This window comes from Mus pahari, chromosome 5 (genome assembly GCF_900095145.1).
Source record: "Mus pahari chromosome 5, PAHARI_EIJ_v1.1, whole genome shotgun sequence".
Classification (NCBI taxonomy): Eukaryota; Metazoa; Chordata; class Mammalia; order Rodentia; family Muridae; genus Mus; species Mus pahari.
Genome location: NC_034594.1, coordinates 153,981,691 through 154,000,090, shown reverse-complemented (window position 1 = coordinate 154,000,090; position 18,400 = coordinate 153,981,691). Strand labels below are relative to the sequence as shown.

The 18,400-nt window shown below is 45.6% G+C and overlaps 1 protein-coding gene across 1 annotated transcript in view; it reads right to left on the bottom strand.

Annotated features, from left to right (window-relative positions):
* Positions 1 to 444: 444 nt before the first annotated feature.
* Dnah14 (dynein axonemal heavy chain 14) overlaps positions 445 to 18,400 on the bottom strand; it is a 218,934-nt gene continuing 200,978 nt past the window's right edge. Inside the window, exons 77-84 of the mRNA XM_029538709.1 lie at positions 16,063 to 16,262; positions 13,462 to 13,628; positions 11,986 to 12,182; positions 9,620 to 9,732; positions 8,699 to 8,826; positions 5,717 to 5,880; positions 985 to 1,134; positions 445 to 654 (exon numbers count right to left, since the gene is read on the bottom strand). Coding sequence (XP_029394569.1) covers positions 445 to 654; positions 985 to 1,134; positions 5,717 to 5,880; positions 8,699 to 8,826; positions 9,620 to 9,732; positions 11,986 to 12,182; positions 13,462 to 13,628; positions 16,063 to 16,262 — 1,329 coding nt within the window. The remainder of the gene's footprint in view (positions 655 to 984; positions 1,135 to 5,716; positions 5,881 to 8,698; positions 8,827 to 9,619; positions 9,733 to 11,985; positions 12,183 to 13,461; positions 13,629 to 16,062; positions 16,263 to 18,400) is intronic.

Genomic DNA, 18,400 nt, shown 5'->3' with positions numbered 1-18,400 from the left:
TGTAGGAACCCAGGGACTGACTTAGCAAAGATGCTAGAGCCTGACTCAGTGGTGGCTCACCCCTGTCACTGCAGCAGGTCAGGAGGATCTTTGTATTTGAGGCCATCCTGGGCTAGAGAGGGAGACCTTGTCTTAAAAAAATTCCAACCATGGAATCTGAGGGTCTAGGGGTAGGGATAGAATTCCTAAAACTGGTCGTGTTTTCTCTTTGCTATTTAAGAACACCAAGTGCTTAAAACTGTTATAGGTTCTGTAACACTTTGAAGCAAATATATATGCATAGCAGAAGCCTCTGTGATCTATGAAAGACCGCACAGCCACTGCTTGCCTGTTGACGTCTCCCACACATCTGCTAGGTTTGGCTAGGCACCTGCGTGTGACCGTCCTCATGCATGGATGTGTAGGAAGAGCCCAGACTTAGACTGGTTTGCTGTGGGTGTTTATTCATTCATTCTTCTCACACAGCAGTGCAACCTGCATGGTGATCCAGTGACTAGGAGGTTTCTTCGTGGGTAAATGCACTGATGTTAGCACAGGTGTTGGTAAGCCAATTGTGTTTCTTGACCTCTCGGGCGTGTAGTAAACTGGACACTCAAAAGTTTGCAGTTCTGAGGCTGTCTGCTCAGAATCCTGGGAGGGGGAGGGTTCAGTAATCTAAAAACAAAGATTCTTAGTCAGTTCACAGTTAAAACCAATAGATGACATTTTCTATGAGTATATTTGACGATATTTGTTTTTGCACTGAACATATCTAATGATAGGGTAGTTGCATGTTGAAATTGTGCCTAGAGAAGTTAAAGCAGTGATAACGTGATAACTTGGTGTACCTGAGAGGCAACACTGGACATCAGTTTTAGCCTGTTTTTAGGTCTTGAACAGTATTGTACTGTTTTGTCTAACGTACATTATTACATTTCCCTCATGAGATCATGAGGTAATGAGAATTCACAAGTTTGGTTTTTCCTTACCAAGTCTGGTGATTACCTTTGTTGGCAAAAAGAGCATGTCGGGAAATTCACAGCATAACTGAGTGGGCAGCGAATCTTCCAGCACTTCCTGTTCAGGATCCCATCGTGCCCCCTCCATGAATAAACCAAAAATGTAAACTCCTTTGGGAGAGTGGTCCTGGTGTTGCTAATGAGAGAGGGGAAGGGTCAGGGAACTTCTTTCACAAGTCATGAGCCTCGGCTAAGATTGCCCCCCCGACCCCCGCTGCCCTGAATGCTTAGGGGAAACCAGAGGGAGAATGCAGCTGTGAGAGGAGTCAGCAAGTTGTGCTCAAACCTGCCTGCTTCTCCTACGAGGCTCCCTCACTTGGGAAAGATTTGGAAATTGAAAGCAGGCGGGGAACAATTCTGTAGCATCATTGATACAGGAAAATTAAGTCTTTAACTTGAAATAAGAGTTTGGGTTTATGGCTGGACGTGGTGGCACACACCTTTAATCCCAGCAGGTGGCAGAGGCAGGAGGATAGCTGAGCTTTGAGGTCAGCCTGGTCTACAAAGTGAATTTTAGGACAGCCAGGGCTACACATTGAAACCCTGTCTCTGTCTCTGTCTCTGTCTCTCTCTCTCTCTCTCTCCCCCCCCCCCCCACACACACACCACACACACAGAGTTTGGGTTTCTGAACCCTTAGGTAGAAAATACCAGCAGCTCCAATATCACATGTGTCCAGGGTAGCAGATGGGCTATACAGCTGCTGATCTGGGGTTTGGGTGCAGGACAGATGAGGCCTGCACTGCTCAGGAGCCTTTATTCTTCTGGTGAATCTGGCAAGCCCTTGAGGCAAAGTGGGCACTGATGTCCAGGGTCACATCACTGACATGGAGAGGCCACAGTATGCTCAGGGACCTTCTGTAGCCTGTGCGTTCTGGAATGTGCACATGCCGAGGTGCAGGCCAAATGTCTAAAGTTGTATTTTCACTTTATTCTACAGGAGTTTTCCTGGGAATTGTTTTGTATAATGTCTCCTCTTTTCCCCTTACCATTTATGTAAATGACAGAGTTCACCCAATGCACCTGACCTGTTCTTGAGATGCCTTTTCTTATAAATCATGTTCATTGCTTATAATTTGCACACTTGATAATATGATTTCCACTTATAATTCCATGATTTGCCATGGTATTCTTTTGAGACAGGGTTTCATGTGGCCCAGGCTTGCCTTGAACTTTTAGTAATTGACGATAACCTTGGACTGCTAATCCTCGTACCTTCCCTGAGTTCTGGGATCATAGTGTGGGCTGCCACCCTGAATGTGGCCGTGAAATATGTAGGCCTTTTTTCTCTGAGGAGCATAGTTTGTAAGTAATTCTCCAGAGAGCCATTTAAAAGTAAATGGAAGCTATCTTAATTTGCCCTAAATTGAAGTTGGTTCTTAGTGTAAAGCAGAAGGAAGTGAGAACCTGCTTACTTGACGCTCACGTCTGTCCTTCTGGTCTCAAAGTTTACATAAGTGGTTTCTCTACCGCGCTTCAGACTGACTTTACATTCCTAGTCTCATCTCTAAACCTCACCCCGTTCAGTCTTCACTCCCCCAGCAGAGACTCTAGGACTCCTGTTTTCAAACCTTATAGTGACTCAAGTTAGGCTCAGTATTTCTTCTGCAGAGAACTTCTGTTAACCATCAATTGTTTCTGTAGTTGGCTCCCCCGCAACCCCCAAACATAAACCCAAGGGAAGACAGTTCATTATGAAGGTTGAACAACAAGAATAGGAAAAAGAGGAGCATTATGAACCAGAGGGCATGTGCTCTCCAATAGATGGGCACAACACTCATGAGTGACACTCCATGCCCTCTCCCCACAGAGCGACAGATACTCCACCCAACACTCCATAAGCTTTTCAATACTAGAAAACACGAGGCACAGAAATGCCAGAGTCCCCAAAGAAGCAAAAGAAATTCAAAACATGTACAAGAACATTACAAAACCACCTCAAGCCGGGCGTGGTGGCGCACGCCTTTAATCCCAGCACCTGGGAGGCAGAGGCAGACAGATTTCTGAGTTCGAGGACAGCCAGGGCTATACAAAACAAAAAACAAAACAAAACAAAAAACCAAAAACAAAACCATCTCAAGATACAGCCAGGAAAGTCACCAAACTGGATCAAGGAAGAAATTAAAATTAAATCCTTAGAATCAAATGAAACCGAGAACATTGTGGGTATAGTGTAGGCAGCAGTCCTGAGAGGACTCTGCTTACAGTAAAAATAGATTCTAATGAAATGACCTGATGCATTATCTCCAAGCTCTAGAAAAATCCAGGAGCAGCTAAACCCATGTCCACAGATGGCAACAAAGAATATGGAACAGAGCAGGTGAGTGAGGAAAAGAACAGCATGCGACAGTAAGCAGACAAACAGGTTAACAAGACTGACCGAGGGGACCAAAAGGAACACAAGGTGCAAACTAGTAAAGCCAATGACAGGGAGTTGCTATGGCAACTGGTGAAAGCCACATCGTTAGGAATGCTTTGAAAACTTAAGATTCCAACAAACGGGAAAATTTAGACAAAATGAGTAAAATTTTAAGTGCATATGATTTAACAGAAATTAAAGCCAGAATATATTAGTCTAAACACACCCATAGCAAACTAAGATAAAGCATTGCTTACAAGTCTTTACAAAGAAACGGCTGGAGAAGGAGTATGCTGCGAAGTCTACCAAGCTCTCAAGGGAGGCCTGATACCGGCACTTGTCAGATTGCATCAGGCTGGACAGGAGGAACAGCACCAAGCTTTCTGTGGGCCTGAACTCAGACAAAGACAAGAAAACTACAAGGCAGTCTCCTCAACATAGATGCAGAAGGCTTCACAAAGTAATTGCAAGCTGACTTCATGATCAGGTTATGATCATAGCTGACTTCATGTTAAGATCATAGCTGACTTATGATCATGTTAAGATTATAGCTGACTTCATGATCATGTTAAGATCATTTATCACAGGGCTGGGCGTGGTGGCACACGCCTTTAATCCCAGCACTTGGGAGGCAGAGGCAGGTGGATTTCTGAGTTTGAGGCCAGCCTGGTCTACAAAGTGAGTTCCAGGACAGCCAGAGCTATACAGAAAAAAAACCCTGTCTCAAAAAAAAAAAAAAAATCATATATCACAGACAAGCTGGTGTCATCCCAGGGATGCAAGGTTGGTTTGACATATGAATCAATAAAAATATAATTCATAAATTAAAGACAAATCACATAATCATCTCAAAGAAGTCATGATAAAAATCCTGAGTAAACTAGGAAAAGACAGCTTTCTTATTGTAATAAAGGGGGTAACACAAACTTATAGCCAACATTATGCTAAAGATGGAAAATAGCATTTTTTTCTTGGCACAGACAAGGGTGTCTATTGTCTTTACTCATTGAAAAAGGGTTCTATAAGAAGAGAAAGGTGTAAATGCAATAAATCAGGAAGAAAAACTGTCTTTCTCCCCCCTCCCCCCACCTTCTGTGTTAAAGACCATGACCAAAAGCAACTTAGGGAGGAAAGGGTTTATTCATCTCATCTCAGTCCACTGAGGGAAGCCAGGGCAGCAGTTGAAGCAGGGCAGGAACCTGTAGGCAGGAACTGGAGTAGAGACTGGAGGAATGCCACTTATTGGCCTGATCCCCATGGCATGCTCCGTCCACATTCTTAAGCAACCAGGATCATCTGCCCAGGATTAGCACTTCCCCCAGTGAGCCGGGCCCTCCCATCAATCATAAGTCAAGGAAAAGCCCTATAGACTTCCTACAAGCCATCTGACTCAGGCGTTTTTCTCTACTGAGGTTTCTTCCCAGTCCCAGATAGCTTTACGCATGTCAAGTTGACAAAATGAAACTTACAGGGTGACTAACCAGGACACTATCCCTTTTGGCAGTTAACATTTCATCTTTAAAAGATTTTACAGACTCCACCAAAAAGCAGCATTAAAAAGCTTTCAGAAGAATAGCATGATACAAAGTCAGCATTCAAAAATAAGTAGATTTTCGTGGGTGAGGTGGCCCATGCCTTTAATCCCAGCACTTGGCATCCTGGGTTCCAGGCCAGCCTGGTTTACATAGTTCTAGGCTAGAATGCATCTACTTAGTGACTTCCAGGACAGCCAGTGTTACATAGTGGGTGAGACTGTCTTAAAAAATAGAACAGAAACGCAAGTGAGCAATGATAACAGCAAAAAATCAGTAGCTCTTATATACATCAAAACTGAACTTGCTGATAGAGATAACAGGAAATGCATCCTTTTTACAGTAACCTAAAAAGTAAAAATGTCTGGGAATAAACCCAACCATGGAGATAAAAGTCTCCTGAGAAGTTTTAAGATACTGAAAAAAGAAATTGAAGACATCAGATGATGGAAAGACCTTCTATGCTCCTGGATTGATAGACTGTCAAAATCGCTGTGCCTCTAAAAGCAATCTGCAGATCCAATACACATCTACCAAAATTCCAATGGTAGTCTTCCCAGAACTAGGGTTTTCATACCCCTAGAATCTGTATGAAAACACTAAAGATCACAGATAGCTAAAGCAACTCTAAGCAGAAAGAACACAGCTGGAGGTGTGACATTGCTACCTAGCTGCAACATTATAGATGACATTGTAGGCACAAAAGCACACAGAGACATGAAGACACAGAACTGTGAACACTTACATTCCATCTATACAGCTAAATGAGCCAGGCCTTTAGTCATAGATGGAGGCTGGACCCTTTCCGGTTCTTTAGCACCCAGTACCTGGAAAGCTCTCCTGACTATGTTGAGCCTCTTCTGGAGAAGTTTGGAGATATCATCCTCTTGAGTGACATTGGTATTATAAATTACTTTGTGAGTGAAAGTGAGGGCGTCCATGGAGATTCCTTGCGCTCTTCCATAGTCTTGAAGCACAGCAGTAAGAAAGGCTTTGAAGAAAAACAATGTCAAAGTTCTGGTAAGCCCCAGGTTTCCTGTGGGGTAGGCACTATGGCTGCCCCGTGGAGATGAAGGGAAGAGGCAGGGAGGAAGGATAATGTGGTTTTGGTATTACATTACTCCTAGATAAAACATTCCATTTTACAGGGAAGCTTGGTAAGAAGCAGAATGTTCTAAAGGAGAAATATTCCATCCTGCAGTGAACCTTAAAACTCGGGAAGTAAGCAATTCAGAAGCTTTAGGAAGTTTCTGAAATTGACTAGTTTCACCATAACTCCTCCCCCCTCCCAAGTGTCACTAAACAGCAAGAATTGCTGAGAGATACTCTCAGGCATGCTGGACATCCTGGGCAAGGCACTCTGGCTTGTTGAGCTGCCTGCAGGCTGTGCAGTGAGCTCTAGGACCATAGCTTTTATGAGCCATCACCTAATGTATTGGTTCACTGAGTTTGGTCTTTGGTGGTGTCCTTATCTTGGTTGGTTCCCTATCTTCTGTGAATAGATGCTTGTTGACACTTACCCAGGAATAGTGTCACACACCATGGGGTGAGCCCGAAGGGCACCAGTGGAGCCAGCCACATACACTTTCAGGTCTGTGACACGGGTTATTCTGTAGGTCCTTTGTGCAGGGAGAGGGGTCCCAGTGCTAGTCCCTGAGCCTTGGCTGCTCTTAACTTTGGCTCATCACTGTGCCTTGGTCATAGAGCTAGGTCATTGGGGAATGAGCATGTGGTCCCGGCAATGTCATAGAGTAAGGAGAGTCCCTTTCTTTCTGGGCTTGCTAACCTGCCTGTATTTTACCCTGGGTTGCATGGAGGGGGAGGGTACAGATGATAAGGACAAGGTCGAGCCTTCATGATGATTCCTTTATCCCTCTGAGCTAGAGGTGGCCTTGAATTCTTCTGAGCTCTGTCTGCCCTGTCACATCATCTCAAACAGGAAGGCCAGCTGGTTCTGCCTCCCAGCTTCTCCTATCTGCCTCCTTCTCTCCTGGCCCAGGATCCCCGACTGAAGCTACAGCCAGCTTTTGACTGGGACAAAGTAGACTTCTCTATGGCCAAGGCCAAGGCCGAAGTTGAACTCCAGCCTCCAAAGCCCTCCTTCTGTCTTATCATCAGTGTCTGACTAACCTGCCTGGCTCCCGCCACCCCTCCCTCTCTCTCCTTCCCACTCTTCCTCCTTCCCTCCCTCCTTCCCTTCCCTTTCCTTTCCACTCTTCCTCCTTCCCCCTCCCTCCTTCCCTTCCCTTTCCTCTCTTCCTCCCTCCCTCCTTGTATCTCTCCCTCTCTCCCTCCATTTTTTTTCCTGATTTTTTTCTCTCTCTTCATTGCATCAACTCCCTGATGTCTCCCTTACTGTCATCTTTATGGCTTCAGGCCACACTTGCTGTCTGTGGATCTTGTGTCTGTACTTGGTTAAACAGGTTACTCTTAAGTCAGGCTAAATTAAAAACATAGTCACTTGGGTGAGTCCTTCAAAGTCCTCTAAGTTACTAGGTAGGTGTAGGACTTTGGGCAGGTTTCTGAACCTCCCCCCCTTTTTTTTAAGATTTATTTATTTATTTATTATATGTAAGTACTCTGTAGCTGTCTTCAGACACTCCAGAAGAGGGCGCCAGATCCTGTTACGGATGGTTATGAGCCACCATGTGGTTGCTGGGATTTGAACTCCGGACCTTTGGAAGAGCAGTTGGGTGCTCCTACCCACTGAGTCATCTCACCAGCCCCTCCCTAGAACCCTTTAAAAAAATATTTTTTTCTCTTAGATTTCTCACTTTATATATGAGCGTGTTGCTTTCATTATTCCTGTGTACCACATGTGTTATATATGAATGAGCGTGTTGCTTTCATTATGCCTGTGTACCACATGTGTTATATATGAGCGTGATGCTTTCATTATGCCTGTGTACCACATGTGTGCTTGGTGCTTCTGGGGGTCAGAAGATAGGATGTTCTGGCACTAGAGTTATGAATGGTTGTGAAGTGCTACATCAGTGCTGGTAACCAGACTTGGGTCCTCTCCAGGATGACTGCTGAGCCATCTCTTCAAGGCCTCAGGTGAGTTCTTTTTTCCCTAGCTAGACATACAGACTACAACAACCTTCAAAGACCACGGAGGGAACTGTCTGAACAGAACAGGGCTGGTAGCCTGTGGTGCTGGCTGTGTGGATGCTGCTTATTGTCCTCTTCTTCTGCCTGGGCAATACTTCCTGGCAAGTGGCAAGTCTCATCTTCAAGTCCCTTCCTTAGTGGCCTTCAGTGGCCATCGGTTAGGATCTCCCTGTTTTATGTACTAAGGAATGATTTGTTCATGTATGGGCTCATGGGAAGTCACCCATTCATTCCTCAAATATTGACTGTGAGTGTCGCTGGTGTTGGACAAGTTAGGTACTGGGGGTGCCACAGAGATAAAGGAAACCCAGCCTACCCCTGTGGAGCTTAGTCCACTGTGGCTTCCTCTCAGGTCCCTATGGGCCTTGGCTCCCTGCTTCATATTCCACTTAGTGTCTGTGCTGAGCAGGCAGGCTACAGCAGACATATGGCCATCAATTCTTGTTAATAAGCGTCTGAGGTACAGTATTTTCTCTTGTTGTAGGCATTAGAGAGGGTCTTAGTTCTGGGTCTTCAATAGAACGAACCTTGCCAAGGCCTAGTGGGTCCTTGGGTATCTCAAGTTATCCTAGAGATAGGGAGAGGTGGTAGGGGAAGACAGGCTCAGGGCCCATGGGCCTGCAGGCTAGTGGACTGGAGTGGCTGCGTGCAAACACGCCAGAGCCAGATGTGAGTGTGCCCTGGGCGAGAGCACTCACCTTGTGGGGAGAAGAAAGCCGAGAGCCAGTATCGTGCAGGGAACCCATCAGTGATTTCAATCTTGAAGTCAGCGGGACGTCTGGATTTCTGGCCCAGCTGTCTCCAGGTTGTTATAAACAACATGTACCTGGTGAGAAGTCAGGGGCAGGGCAGGGTATCTGAGGGCATGGTCGCTGCTCCCTCTCAAGTGGCCTTGGCAGCCACCACTGGTCTACTAGAGAGTAGCTCTGACCACTGACCCCGTCTACCTCAGCCTCGGTTTTATACTTTGAAGGACACGGGGCATAACTTGAGGCGTCTTAGGGGAAAGGGAGGGTGGACTGCGGAAGCCATGGATTTGGAAACACCTGCTGGGCTGGGAGCAATCTGAGTATTTGTTTCTGAGTTGCAGGCTTTGCCCATGGTTGGGACTCGTGTGTCTGGGCACAGGCTGGGACACAGAACCTCTGGGTTTGCATTGCAATACTTCTGTATTCTAGTTGTGACACCTTGGGTAGATCATTTCCTGTGCTATGGCTTATTCCTTCCTGAAACAGGATGATGACAGGGTCGGTACCCACCCCCTACCATGGGATGACTGTGAAACTGAGTCAGGGAGACACAACCAGGGTTTTTCACACACTATGCCACATTCCCCCGGGGTCACTTTTCCAGGCAGAGTGCCGGATGGCGGGGAGAAACATACTTCCAGCTCTCAGCATGGGAAGACATTGCACGGGAGCCCAAATTCCAGGTCCCTGTTCTCTCATCCCAAAAGGAAGGGGTGAGAAGAAAGAAAACCCATGAGAGTGCATCATGTAGTGAGGTGAGTGGGGAAGCCGGCAAGCTCTAGCAGAAGCCGGGAAGGAAGGAGAAGCAGCCCTGGCCATGGCTCTCACCGATGGTGGATGGCCATGCAGGTCACGTGCCCTGGTGCTTACCGTTGGTGGATGGCTGTGTAGGCCACTTTGGCCCAGGTGTTGAAGAAGTTCACCCTCTGGATGAGGTTGCTCACCCAGAAGCTCAGGGGCTTGCAGGACTTGTAGGCGTTCTTCTGCAGATTGAGAAAGAGAGGCACATCGTTTCTGTAAATCTGTATAGAGGTCTTGAGGCGCATTTCTGCCAGGGAGAAATACCTTGGCAGGAGATGCCATTTTTCAGCTGTAAAAACAGTGATAAGCCTGAAAATTAGTACCAAGGAACTCACACCACCCTAATTGAATGTGCCTGTCCTGGCTACAAGCTCTCGTCACTCTTAAACCTTTGCCTCTCGCCTTCCTCTTCTTTCGGGGACATTGTGTTCATGGGGTCTCTGGGTTTTATCCACTTGAACTCCCTAGCCTTCCTGGTGTGCGTTCCCATCCTTTTCCTTCCAGCCCAGCAGAGCTGGCCTGACCTCTTGACCTTCTGGGGTGTTACCTCTGCATGCAATCTCCACTGTCCATTGTCAACTCCTGCTCATAACAGGTCCCCAGATGTCAAGGGGAAGAGGGAGTGGGGTTTGCAGTCCGCAGCTGCCTCTGTCTTCTGTTTACTACAGGTGTCTTGTGAGGACATCCTGGCCTCCAGTCCCCTCATCTATCCTCATTAGAAGTCACCTGCTCTGGACTTGGTCCCACCCCACTCCGGGGCACCCATCTGTCTTCTGGACTTTGACTACTAGTTCACTAGCTTCTCTCTTGGAGGTGAATCTGCTGCCCGACTCCTTCCAGCCTTTTGCTGGAGTGAGGAGCAGGCTGACAGCATGAAGTCTTGCCTGGAGTTCTCTTACCTAACTGTTCTCAGTAGCTTCACTCTCAAGTCCCCCTAGCTCTACGCACTTCCCGTAACCATCTTGCCACTCATCCAGTTAGCTCAGCTTAGATGTGTCAGGCAGACACACAGCTACTCAGCCTTTTGCAGCTGTGTTGCAGCTTCCCAACGCAGTGGCACAACAAGCCAGAAATCCACAGTTATTGCACCTACAGTAACAAGCCAGCCTCCAGTCCCACCATGCTCCACATGTGAAATCTACAAATGCTACATTTCAATTTTTCACTCATTTATATTCAGTTTTTAAAGAATTAGTTATCACTGATGCCTTTTAACTTCTTTTTTGTGTTTTCTTTTTTTTTCTTTTTCTTTTTTTGTTTTTTGTTTTTTTTGTTTTTTTCGAGACAGGGTTTCTCTGTATAGCCCTGGCTGTCCTGGAACTCACTTGGTAGACCAGGCTGGCCTCGAACTCAGAAATCCGCCTGCCTCTGCCGCCCGAGTGCTGGGATTAAAGGCCTGCGCCACCAGGCCTGGCTCTTGTGTTTTCTACACAGGGTTTTTGTTTGTTTGTTTAAAGTATTATATTGATCTACAATTCACATAACCACACAATTACTTATTTGGGGTATATATTCATTGTCATTAGATGTATTTACTGAGTTGGACAACCAATACTGCAGTCATCTCTAGCACGTTTTCACTACCAAACCAAACCAAAGCAAACAATCAACCTTCTCCCCCCCCCCCCCCTTCTCTGTTGTGGCTTCATTGTCTGCCACCTGAAGCTGGAAGCAGCCACTACGGTATGGGTTTGTATGTTATGGACTTCTCCTTTAAGTGATGGCCTTTCATGATGACCTTCCTGGGTTCTGCGGCAGAGCTGAGGTTTTCAGGGTTTACCCAGGTAGCAGTTGTCAGTACTGTTTATTTATTGGTGGCAGTCATTTGTAATAACTTCCTGTTCCCTAAAAATATGTAGCTTATGGTATTTGTAAACATTTAAAGTTTTATACTAACTATGAATGAGAGAGAATAGAACAGTGGACTGAAATACTACAGAATATAACATGCAAGCCAATGCCTTTCTCTACACAAGGACCATCAGGACGCCACTTAAGGTAACTACCGAGATCTGCCTTCCTGCTATGCCATCTGTGTTTCTTACAGTTAGAACACATGCACTTTTACATTCAAGCATATGCCTCCACATTCTTCTGAAGCTTTCAAAGCTCTGCCAAGACCCTATGGGGCCTTTGACCTGTGTGCGCACACCTCATCTTGTGGCCAGACCTTAGTCCAGGTAACCAGATTCCTCTTCGTGTATCTCCTGGCTGTTTCCAGATTGATACCTTAAAGCTTCGTGGTAAACAACTCAGAGATAAATTTGGGTGGACTTGCTACATTGCTGTCTAATTGGTTGTGTTTGCTCACATTTGTACCCAGAGTAGATTAACACAATGGTTGCCACCGTCTCCTCAAGTGGGACAGTCAGCTCAGTCAGTGTGGAGCACTGACATTTATCTCCGGCAAGAGGCAAACAAACATGGTTGCTTACCTGCCACAGCATGGGCACTCTGGCCCGAATGAAAGAGTCGTATGTCTCCTCCAGGTCCGAAGTGAGGATGCTCTCACCCTTTATAGCGAGTTGAAGACTCTTTAAGGATTTATGTATGACAGATAATAACTTATTGAAACGTTCTATTTCTTTTTTCAGAAAAGGTATCAAGACAGAGTGGATAAGAGGATCATATCCTGAATTAAAAAGAGAGAGAGAGAGAGAGAGAATGTGATGTTTACAGGGGGAAGGAGGTTTGTCTGAGGTATGCGGGCTTCCAAGTTGGAAGAAGTCCATGCATTTCATTGCGGCTGGTAGACATTTTCTAGAGAAGTCAAGATAACAAATATTTTAGGGTTTTTTTTTTTTTTTTTTGATCAACCATACTGCTTGTTACCATGTCTCATAATAAGTATGTCACCCTACCTAATTGCAAGTCAGTAAGCAGGTGATATGTCTCCAGAAAGTTTTAGCCAATCATGGTGGCACAAGATTTTAGAACCTGGGAGGCAGAGGCAGGTGGATCTCTTGAGTTTCAGGACAGGGCTCCTTAGTGAGATCCTATCTTTGCTATGTTTGTTTGTTTGTTTGTTTGTTTTAACACTTGCCAACAGAACTGAAGGCTGGATTCAGCATTCCGGGAGATGCCCCTTCAGAGACCCTCTTGTACGAATGCCAGCACACACACTTACGCTGAGACCATGGTAGTGACTAGGGCAGTCTCATGGAACCACTGTCCATTATACATCATCACCAACTGCACGTCTGCATTTTGGTAAACTGTTGCTCAACATTTGGCTCCAAAATGAATTTTGGAAAGAGACTATAGGGCTGGAGGGTTGGTTCAGTGGTTAAGAGCATGTACTGTTCTTTGCTCTTGCAGAGGACCTAAATTTGACTTCCAGTACCCACATCATGATTAACAACCGGCTGTAACTCTAGCTTGAAGGCATCTGATATCTCTTGGCGTCTCTGGACACGTGTGCTCAAGTATATGCCTCACCAGCATACAAACAAAAAATTAAAAAATATGGTTAAGAAAGGGAAAGTGGAATTTAGACAAAGGAATTGTGGATGTTAAAAATTTAACTTGGAAATGTCTCCCAATACAGGCATTTATCTCCTTAAGAGCTGGGACTGGGTCTTACCTCACCTCTATCAAGAGACGTCCCCCTCTAAATCGTACTGCTCTAAGCACCGCCTCAGAGGTCAGAGGGCATGGAGAGCCGCACTGGGACCCCAGTGACCCCAGTGACCCCAGCGGAGCCTGTGTCTGCTGTGGTGGCTGCTGCCTCCCTCTTGGTTTTGGTGCCTCTGGGCACCCTCCTCTGTCAAATACTGCAGCCCCATTTTCCTCTCTGCCACCATCTGGGGAGACACCTGACCCTTCCAAGTGACAGTTGCTCTGTCCCCCTCCAGTGTCAGCATCTCTCCTGGAGAGGCTGCAGCGTGGGAGAAGCCAGGGCTGCTACTCACCTTGAATATTTTCATGAAGCCTCTCCCAAATTGGACTTGACACAATAAAATTGAATGTGCTCTGGCTTCCAGGCCCAGAAACTTCCTCGCTCTCCACGGTCAGGGGCAGCTGTGACATTATGTCAGATAGGACCTCCATTACCAGCTCGTCATTGCTCTGCATGGGCCTGTAAAGGAATTGGGGAGAGTGAGGCACAGACCCAATTCTCTGGGAGTACCATCTGCTTTGGCCCCACAGAAGGTGGGCAGCTTCACGGAGCTCACAGCTGTGATATAGAAGGCCTCAGGGGAGCCAACGGGGCAGGAAATGGGTGAGCTGAGCTGGGACAGTTACACTTTGAGCTCCCTTTGCTCATCAGTATGGGCCAATTTTGTTTTTTAAACTTAACATCTAAGTTTCTTTTTATTTAGCCAAATGAATTTCATCTTTCCAAGGTACCCTGATGCTACCAGTGTGATGTTTTAGCTCAGTAGCACTGCTTCTGGGCCATCTTACACATCTGTCACATCTGTTTGGTCATCATGTTTTGCTTTTGGCTTTTGCTTCAGTTTCTCAGTAGCCATTTAAGGTGTCTTCAAGTAATTTCAAAAGTCAAAAAGCCTTGATTATATTGAATATGACAGGTCTCCCAATGGCACCTCACAGACAAATGAATTTCCATGTTTGACTAATATGACTGGAGGAATCATGGCCTCTAAATGACTGAGGAGACACTATAAAACATGTTTAAGATGCCTGTTAAATGCATTCTGGATGTATAGCTATTTCTTTCAAACTGAACATTCCTTCAAAGAAAGACTCCTTCATATTGAGGAAATGAACTAAACTCAGAAGGCCCATGGAGTAAAGTAAGCACAAGTCTCAGGAAGTTCCTGAAACTTAGAAGATTCACAAGGCTCCCTGCAAACTGATATCAGAATTGACAGTCACTGGGCAGGAGAGACTGATGATCAGGGCAGCCTGCAAGCTTTGGGGAGTTGCCACCTGTATTAGTGGCTCATCTGTGCTCCTGTAAGTGACCCATAACCCATACTCCTGAAAATAACTTCAGTAAACCCACTGGTTCATTAAGCTAGATTTGGGAGGAATTGTTTCTGTTATCTGAGGTGAATAGACATTTGTTTACATCTCTCCAGCAAAAGCGACACAATTCCATTATAATCATACCATCTTTCCCTGCTGTATTGCAGAATGCTAATAGTAGAAAGGGTGTCATCAGGGTCTACAGGATATCCCTCTGCTGCTCTCTGGGAACATGCTTCCTCCTGGGGAATCTGCCTTTCTCTATATGTGCAATTTACCCCTATGAAGCAGGCAGCACATACTTACTTCTAGTGAAGTGGTACTTGAACTGTGTCTATTTTGTGTTAGTAAAGAACACTGAATGATGGATCAAATAGCAAAACCCATGTGTCAAAGCCAGAGAGCATTCTGACTGTTATCTGAATGAGTTGGGATCCAAACTTTATAACAAAAGTTCATCTGTTTGAAAGTGTTTGATCAGGTCTACAAAGAGGAGGCAACATTATTGAAAGGCCTTGACAAGGTGTTTGCGATGATATTCTAATCCTTGATGTTAAAACACTAAAAACAAGGCAGAGGTCACCGGGCTCTTAGGGAGTCCCTGAGACACTGAGTGTCACTGTCTGGACTTAGAGATGAGGAGGGGCACTTGTTGCCTTCCCATCCCAAACTGACATGGCAGAGCTAAGATTTTGACAGAGGCCTGTGAGGCTGACAGGGAGGAGAAAATGAGCCCAGTGTGGTCCAGCTCCTCAGCAAGAATGCTTGGGCTCTCGGGGCAATGTCTTCAAACTCAGAGTGGAGTGACCTTTAAAGGCAGTGCAAGTCTTGAGGGCTAGTTACGGAGCTCTGGTGTGGACACACTTGGTTTCATTTAATAGTCTTAGGGGGAGGAGGTACATGTGTCACACCATTTGGACCATAAAACAGCCTTGGGGGGCACACAGTTGTTTCCACCCGCTTTCAGACAAGGCCACTGAAGCAGCATGACACTGACCACAGAGCAAACAGAACTGTCACTTACATGGGCCTCTGACGACTAGCAAGTTTCTCTTGAGCACACAGCCCTTTCTGTCATTTCAGTGGCTGTCTATTCCTCTGAAGAGCACATGTGCATGTTTCACATTTAAACAAATTAATTTAAATCCAGGTGGGGTGGTGCACACCTTTAATCCCAGCACAAGGTGGGCAGAGGCAGGCCTAGCTCTGTGAGTTTGAGTTCGAGGCTGGCTTGGTCTACAAAGCAAGTTCCAGGACAGCTAGGGCTGTTATACAGAGAAACCCTGTCTTGAAAAACTTAAAAAAAAAAACCAGAAAAGCCAAATCCACATAAAAGACAACTCACCAGGTACAATTCAGTCACCTATCCAACGGATAGTTATTAATGGCCACATGCTTGGCAAATGTGTCGTGTGTGCACATGCACACATGAGAGCAGGTGTGTGCATGCACATGTGTATCATGAACTTGCTTCTGTGATGTGGACAGTGTAGGTTTTTCTACCGTGCAAATTATACTTTTCTCTCTAGATTATACCTGGTAGTTCCCACCCAATAATAGGCCTGGTGTCCTCTTACTTGATCAGGAGGTAGCCTGGGGCATCTTTTGGTTGCATACAGATGAGATTTTCAATGTATTTCTGGGCCTTGATCTCACTGCAGGTGTATGTGGCCTCGGGGTGGATTCCTAGTATTTCTGGAGAGTCGTCATCTGGGAAGGACTGGATAATGTTGATGCAGTCCTTTAAGCTTGCAGAGCTGGGCACTGGCTGGTACATCTGAAAGTTTAACTGCTCTGTTAGTTTTGCATGAGTAAGGCACCTCCTCTAGGTAACACACAGAGTCAGCATCTCCCCATGGACCATTTACGCACAAGGCTCTTCTTAGTTCTATATGGTACAGACACTGGGCACTCGGGACTACACTATTGCAAACTGTAACACACACACCTGTAACTTTCTGGTTGGGAAGGGGTAGACACTTAAAGGCAGTTGCCTTGGTAACATATACACGAGGTAATGGAAGTAAGAGGCCTTCAGTACAATCTACAGAGCCATATGAGGGAGGCCAAGGCCTCAAGTATCAGAAGTGCAGCGACTAGAATGGCTCCACTGGGAGAGGATGAGACTATAGGTAGAGAAGAAGTTAGAGGATTGTGGTGTGCCACTGAAGGAGATTCTGGGATGCCAACCCTGTCCAACTTTGTTTATTGGCTTCCATCAGTAAGAAGCCTCCCCTGTCATGTGTTCCCACTGTGAGGTCCTGTGCTGAAACAGGCCCCAAAGCAGCAGGGTTTACTATGGCCTGAAACCTCTGGGAATACAAGCCAAAAACACACCTTCCCTTCCCAAAACTGTTTGTCTTAAGCATTTTTCAAAAATGTTGGACATCTGTCTAATACAAATATTAAGAACGAGTGACCAGTGACCAGGAGGAGAAACACATTGTTCTGGACAGTCAGTCAGGAGGCCAATGTTAGTGGCTTTCACTGATGACCTAGTGAGGACCACAGGACATGCCAGAGAACAAAGCCACTGGTAAAGGCATTATCAGTGATATAAACTAGGATTTTTTTTTAAAAGATTTATTTATTTATTATATGTAAGTACACTCTAGCTGTCTTCAGACACTCCAGAAGAGGGAGTCAGATCTTGTTACAGATGGTTATGAGCCACCATGTGGTTGCTGGGATTTGAACTCTGGACCTTCGGAAGAGCAGTCGGGTGCTCTTACCCACTGAGCCATCTCACCAGCCCATAAACTAAGATTATTACACCGAGTAGGAGGGACTAATGAGTTGCAATGATCATAAAAATTTCAGAGTTTTAAAGTAATTAATTGTAATGAAAGATTTCAGGATATATATTTTTGTTTATGTGGTATGTTGCAATAAAATACAACCTATAACATATAACACACAAACACCCACACACATATGTATGTATGTCACTGAATCTCCTGTTCATTTACACACAGTCAGTGTGACAGTCTGCATACAGAAGACAAACATGGCTACATTTACCAAGCAATTTTAAAGCATTTTCAAGGGTAATTTTAGCTTAGGAACTGACTTGAGAATCTAAACTTAATTTAAACATTTAAAAGCAAACAGAAGCTTTGAGTACCCAATAAGAAATATGCACGTTGGCTGGCATGCACCAGGTAGTCCGTAAACGCTGCTGTTAATACATTGTTTTTTGGTGCCTTACAAATGAGTTTCTCTCAACTGTCACTTTGTTCATCTCTCTGTATTCTCAAGACTCTGGGCAGATGACCTGGGTTTGACCTCTACTTCTTTTGATGACACCAGGGCTCAGGTCTTTCCCATCTCCTGATGTCCACTTACCTCTCCAGCCCCACCCCAAGGGTCAGAGGTCACAGATTATTTCCCCTGTAGCAAACATTTGATGGAGCTTAACTGCAGGTCTCTAACCTGGATCTCTGTGCACAAGGTAGAGGCCTGCATGAAGGACGAGCTAAGGAGGTGAGGAGAGGGAACGGAGAGGAGCCTCAGGTGCTTGTGGTCAGGACACGTGTCTTGTGTGCCCGCCTCCCACATACTAGTGGTGTGTGCTCTCTACCCTGGGGCCCTCGGCTTCCCTGCCTGCAAGCTGGGCAAACAGAAGCTTTGCCAGCCAGTGAGAAACGTGTTGTCTGCCGTGGACTCAGTGGTCTGTCTGGGTGATGTTTGCGTCTGCTTCTGTGTGCTTTATGGACAGCGCTCGAGGTCTTCAGAGGGTACGCACCATCTCTACCATTCCTTTCACTCATTGCCTGGCACTTAATAGAATAGTGGGAAACTGGTTTTGTAATACCATTCTGAAAGTTAATGAAAGCCACTAATCATCAAAATTTGCTTGGAGATATAAAGAATGTAACAACCCCCCCCCCTTAGAAATAATTAAGAAGAGATATT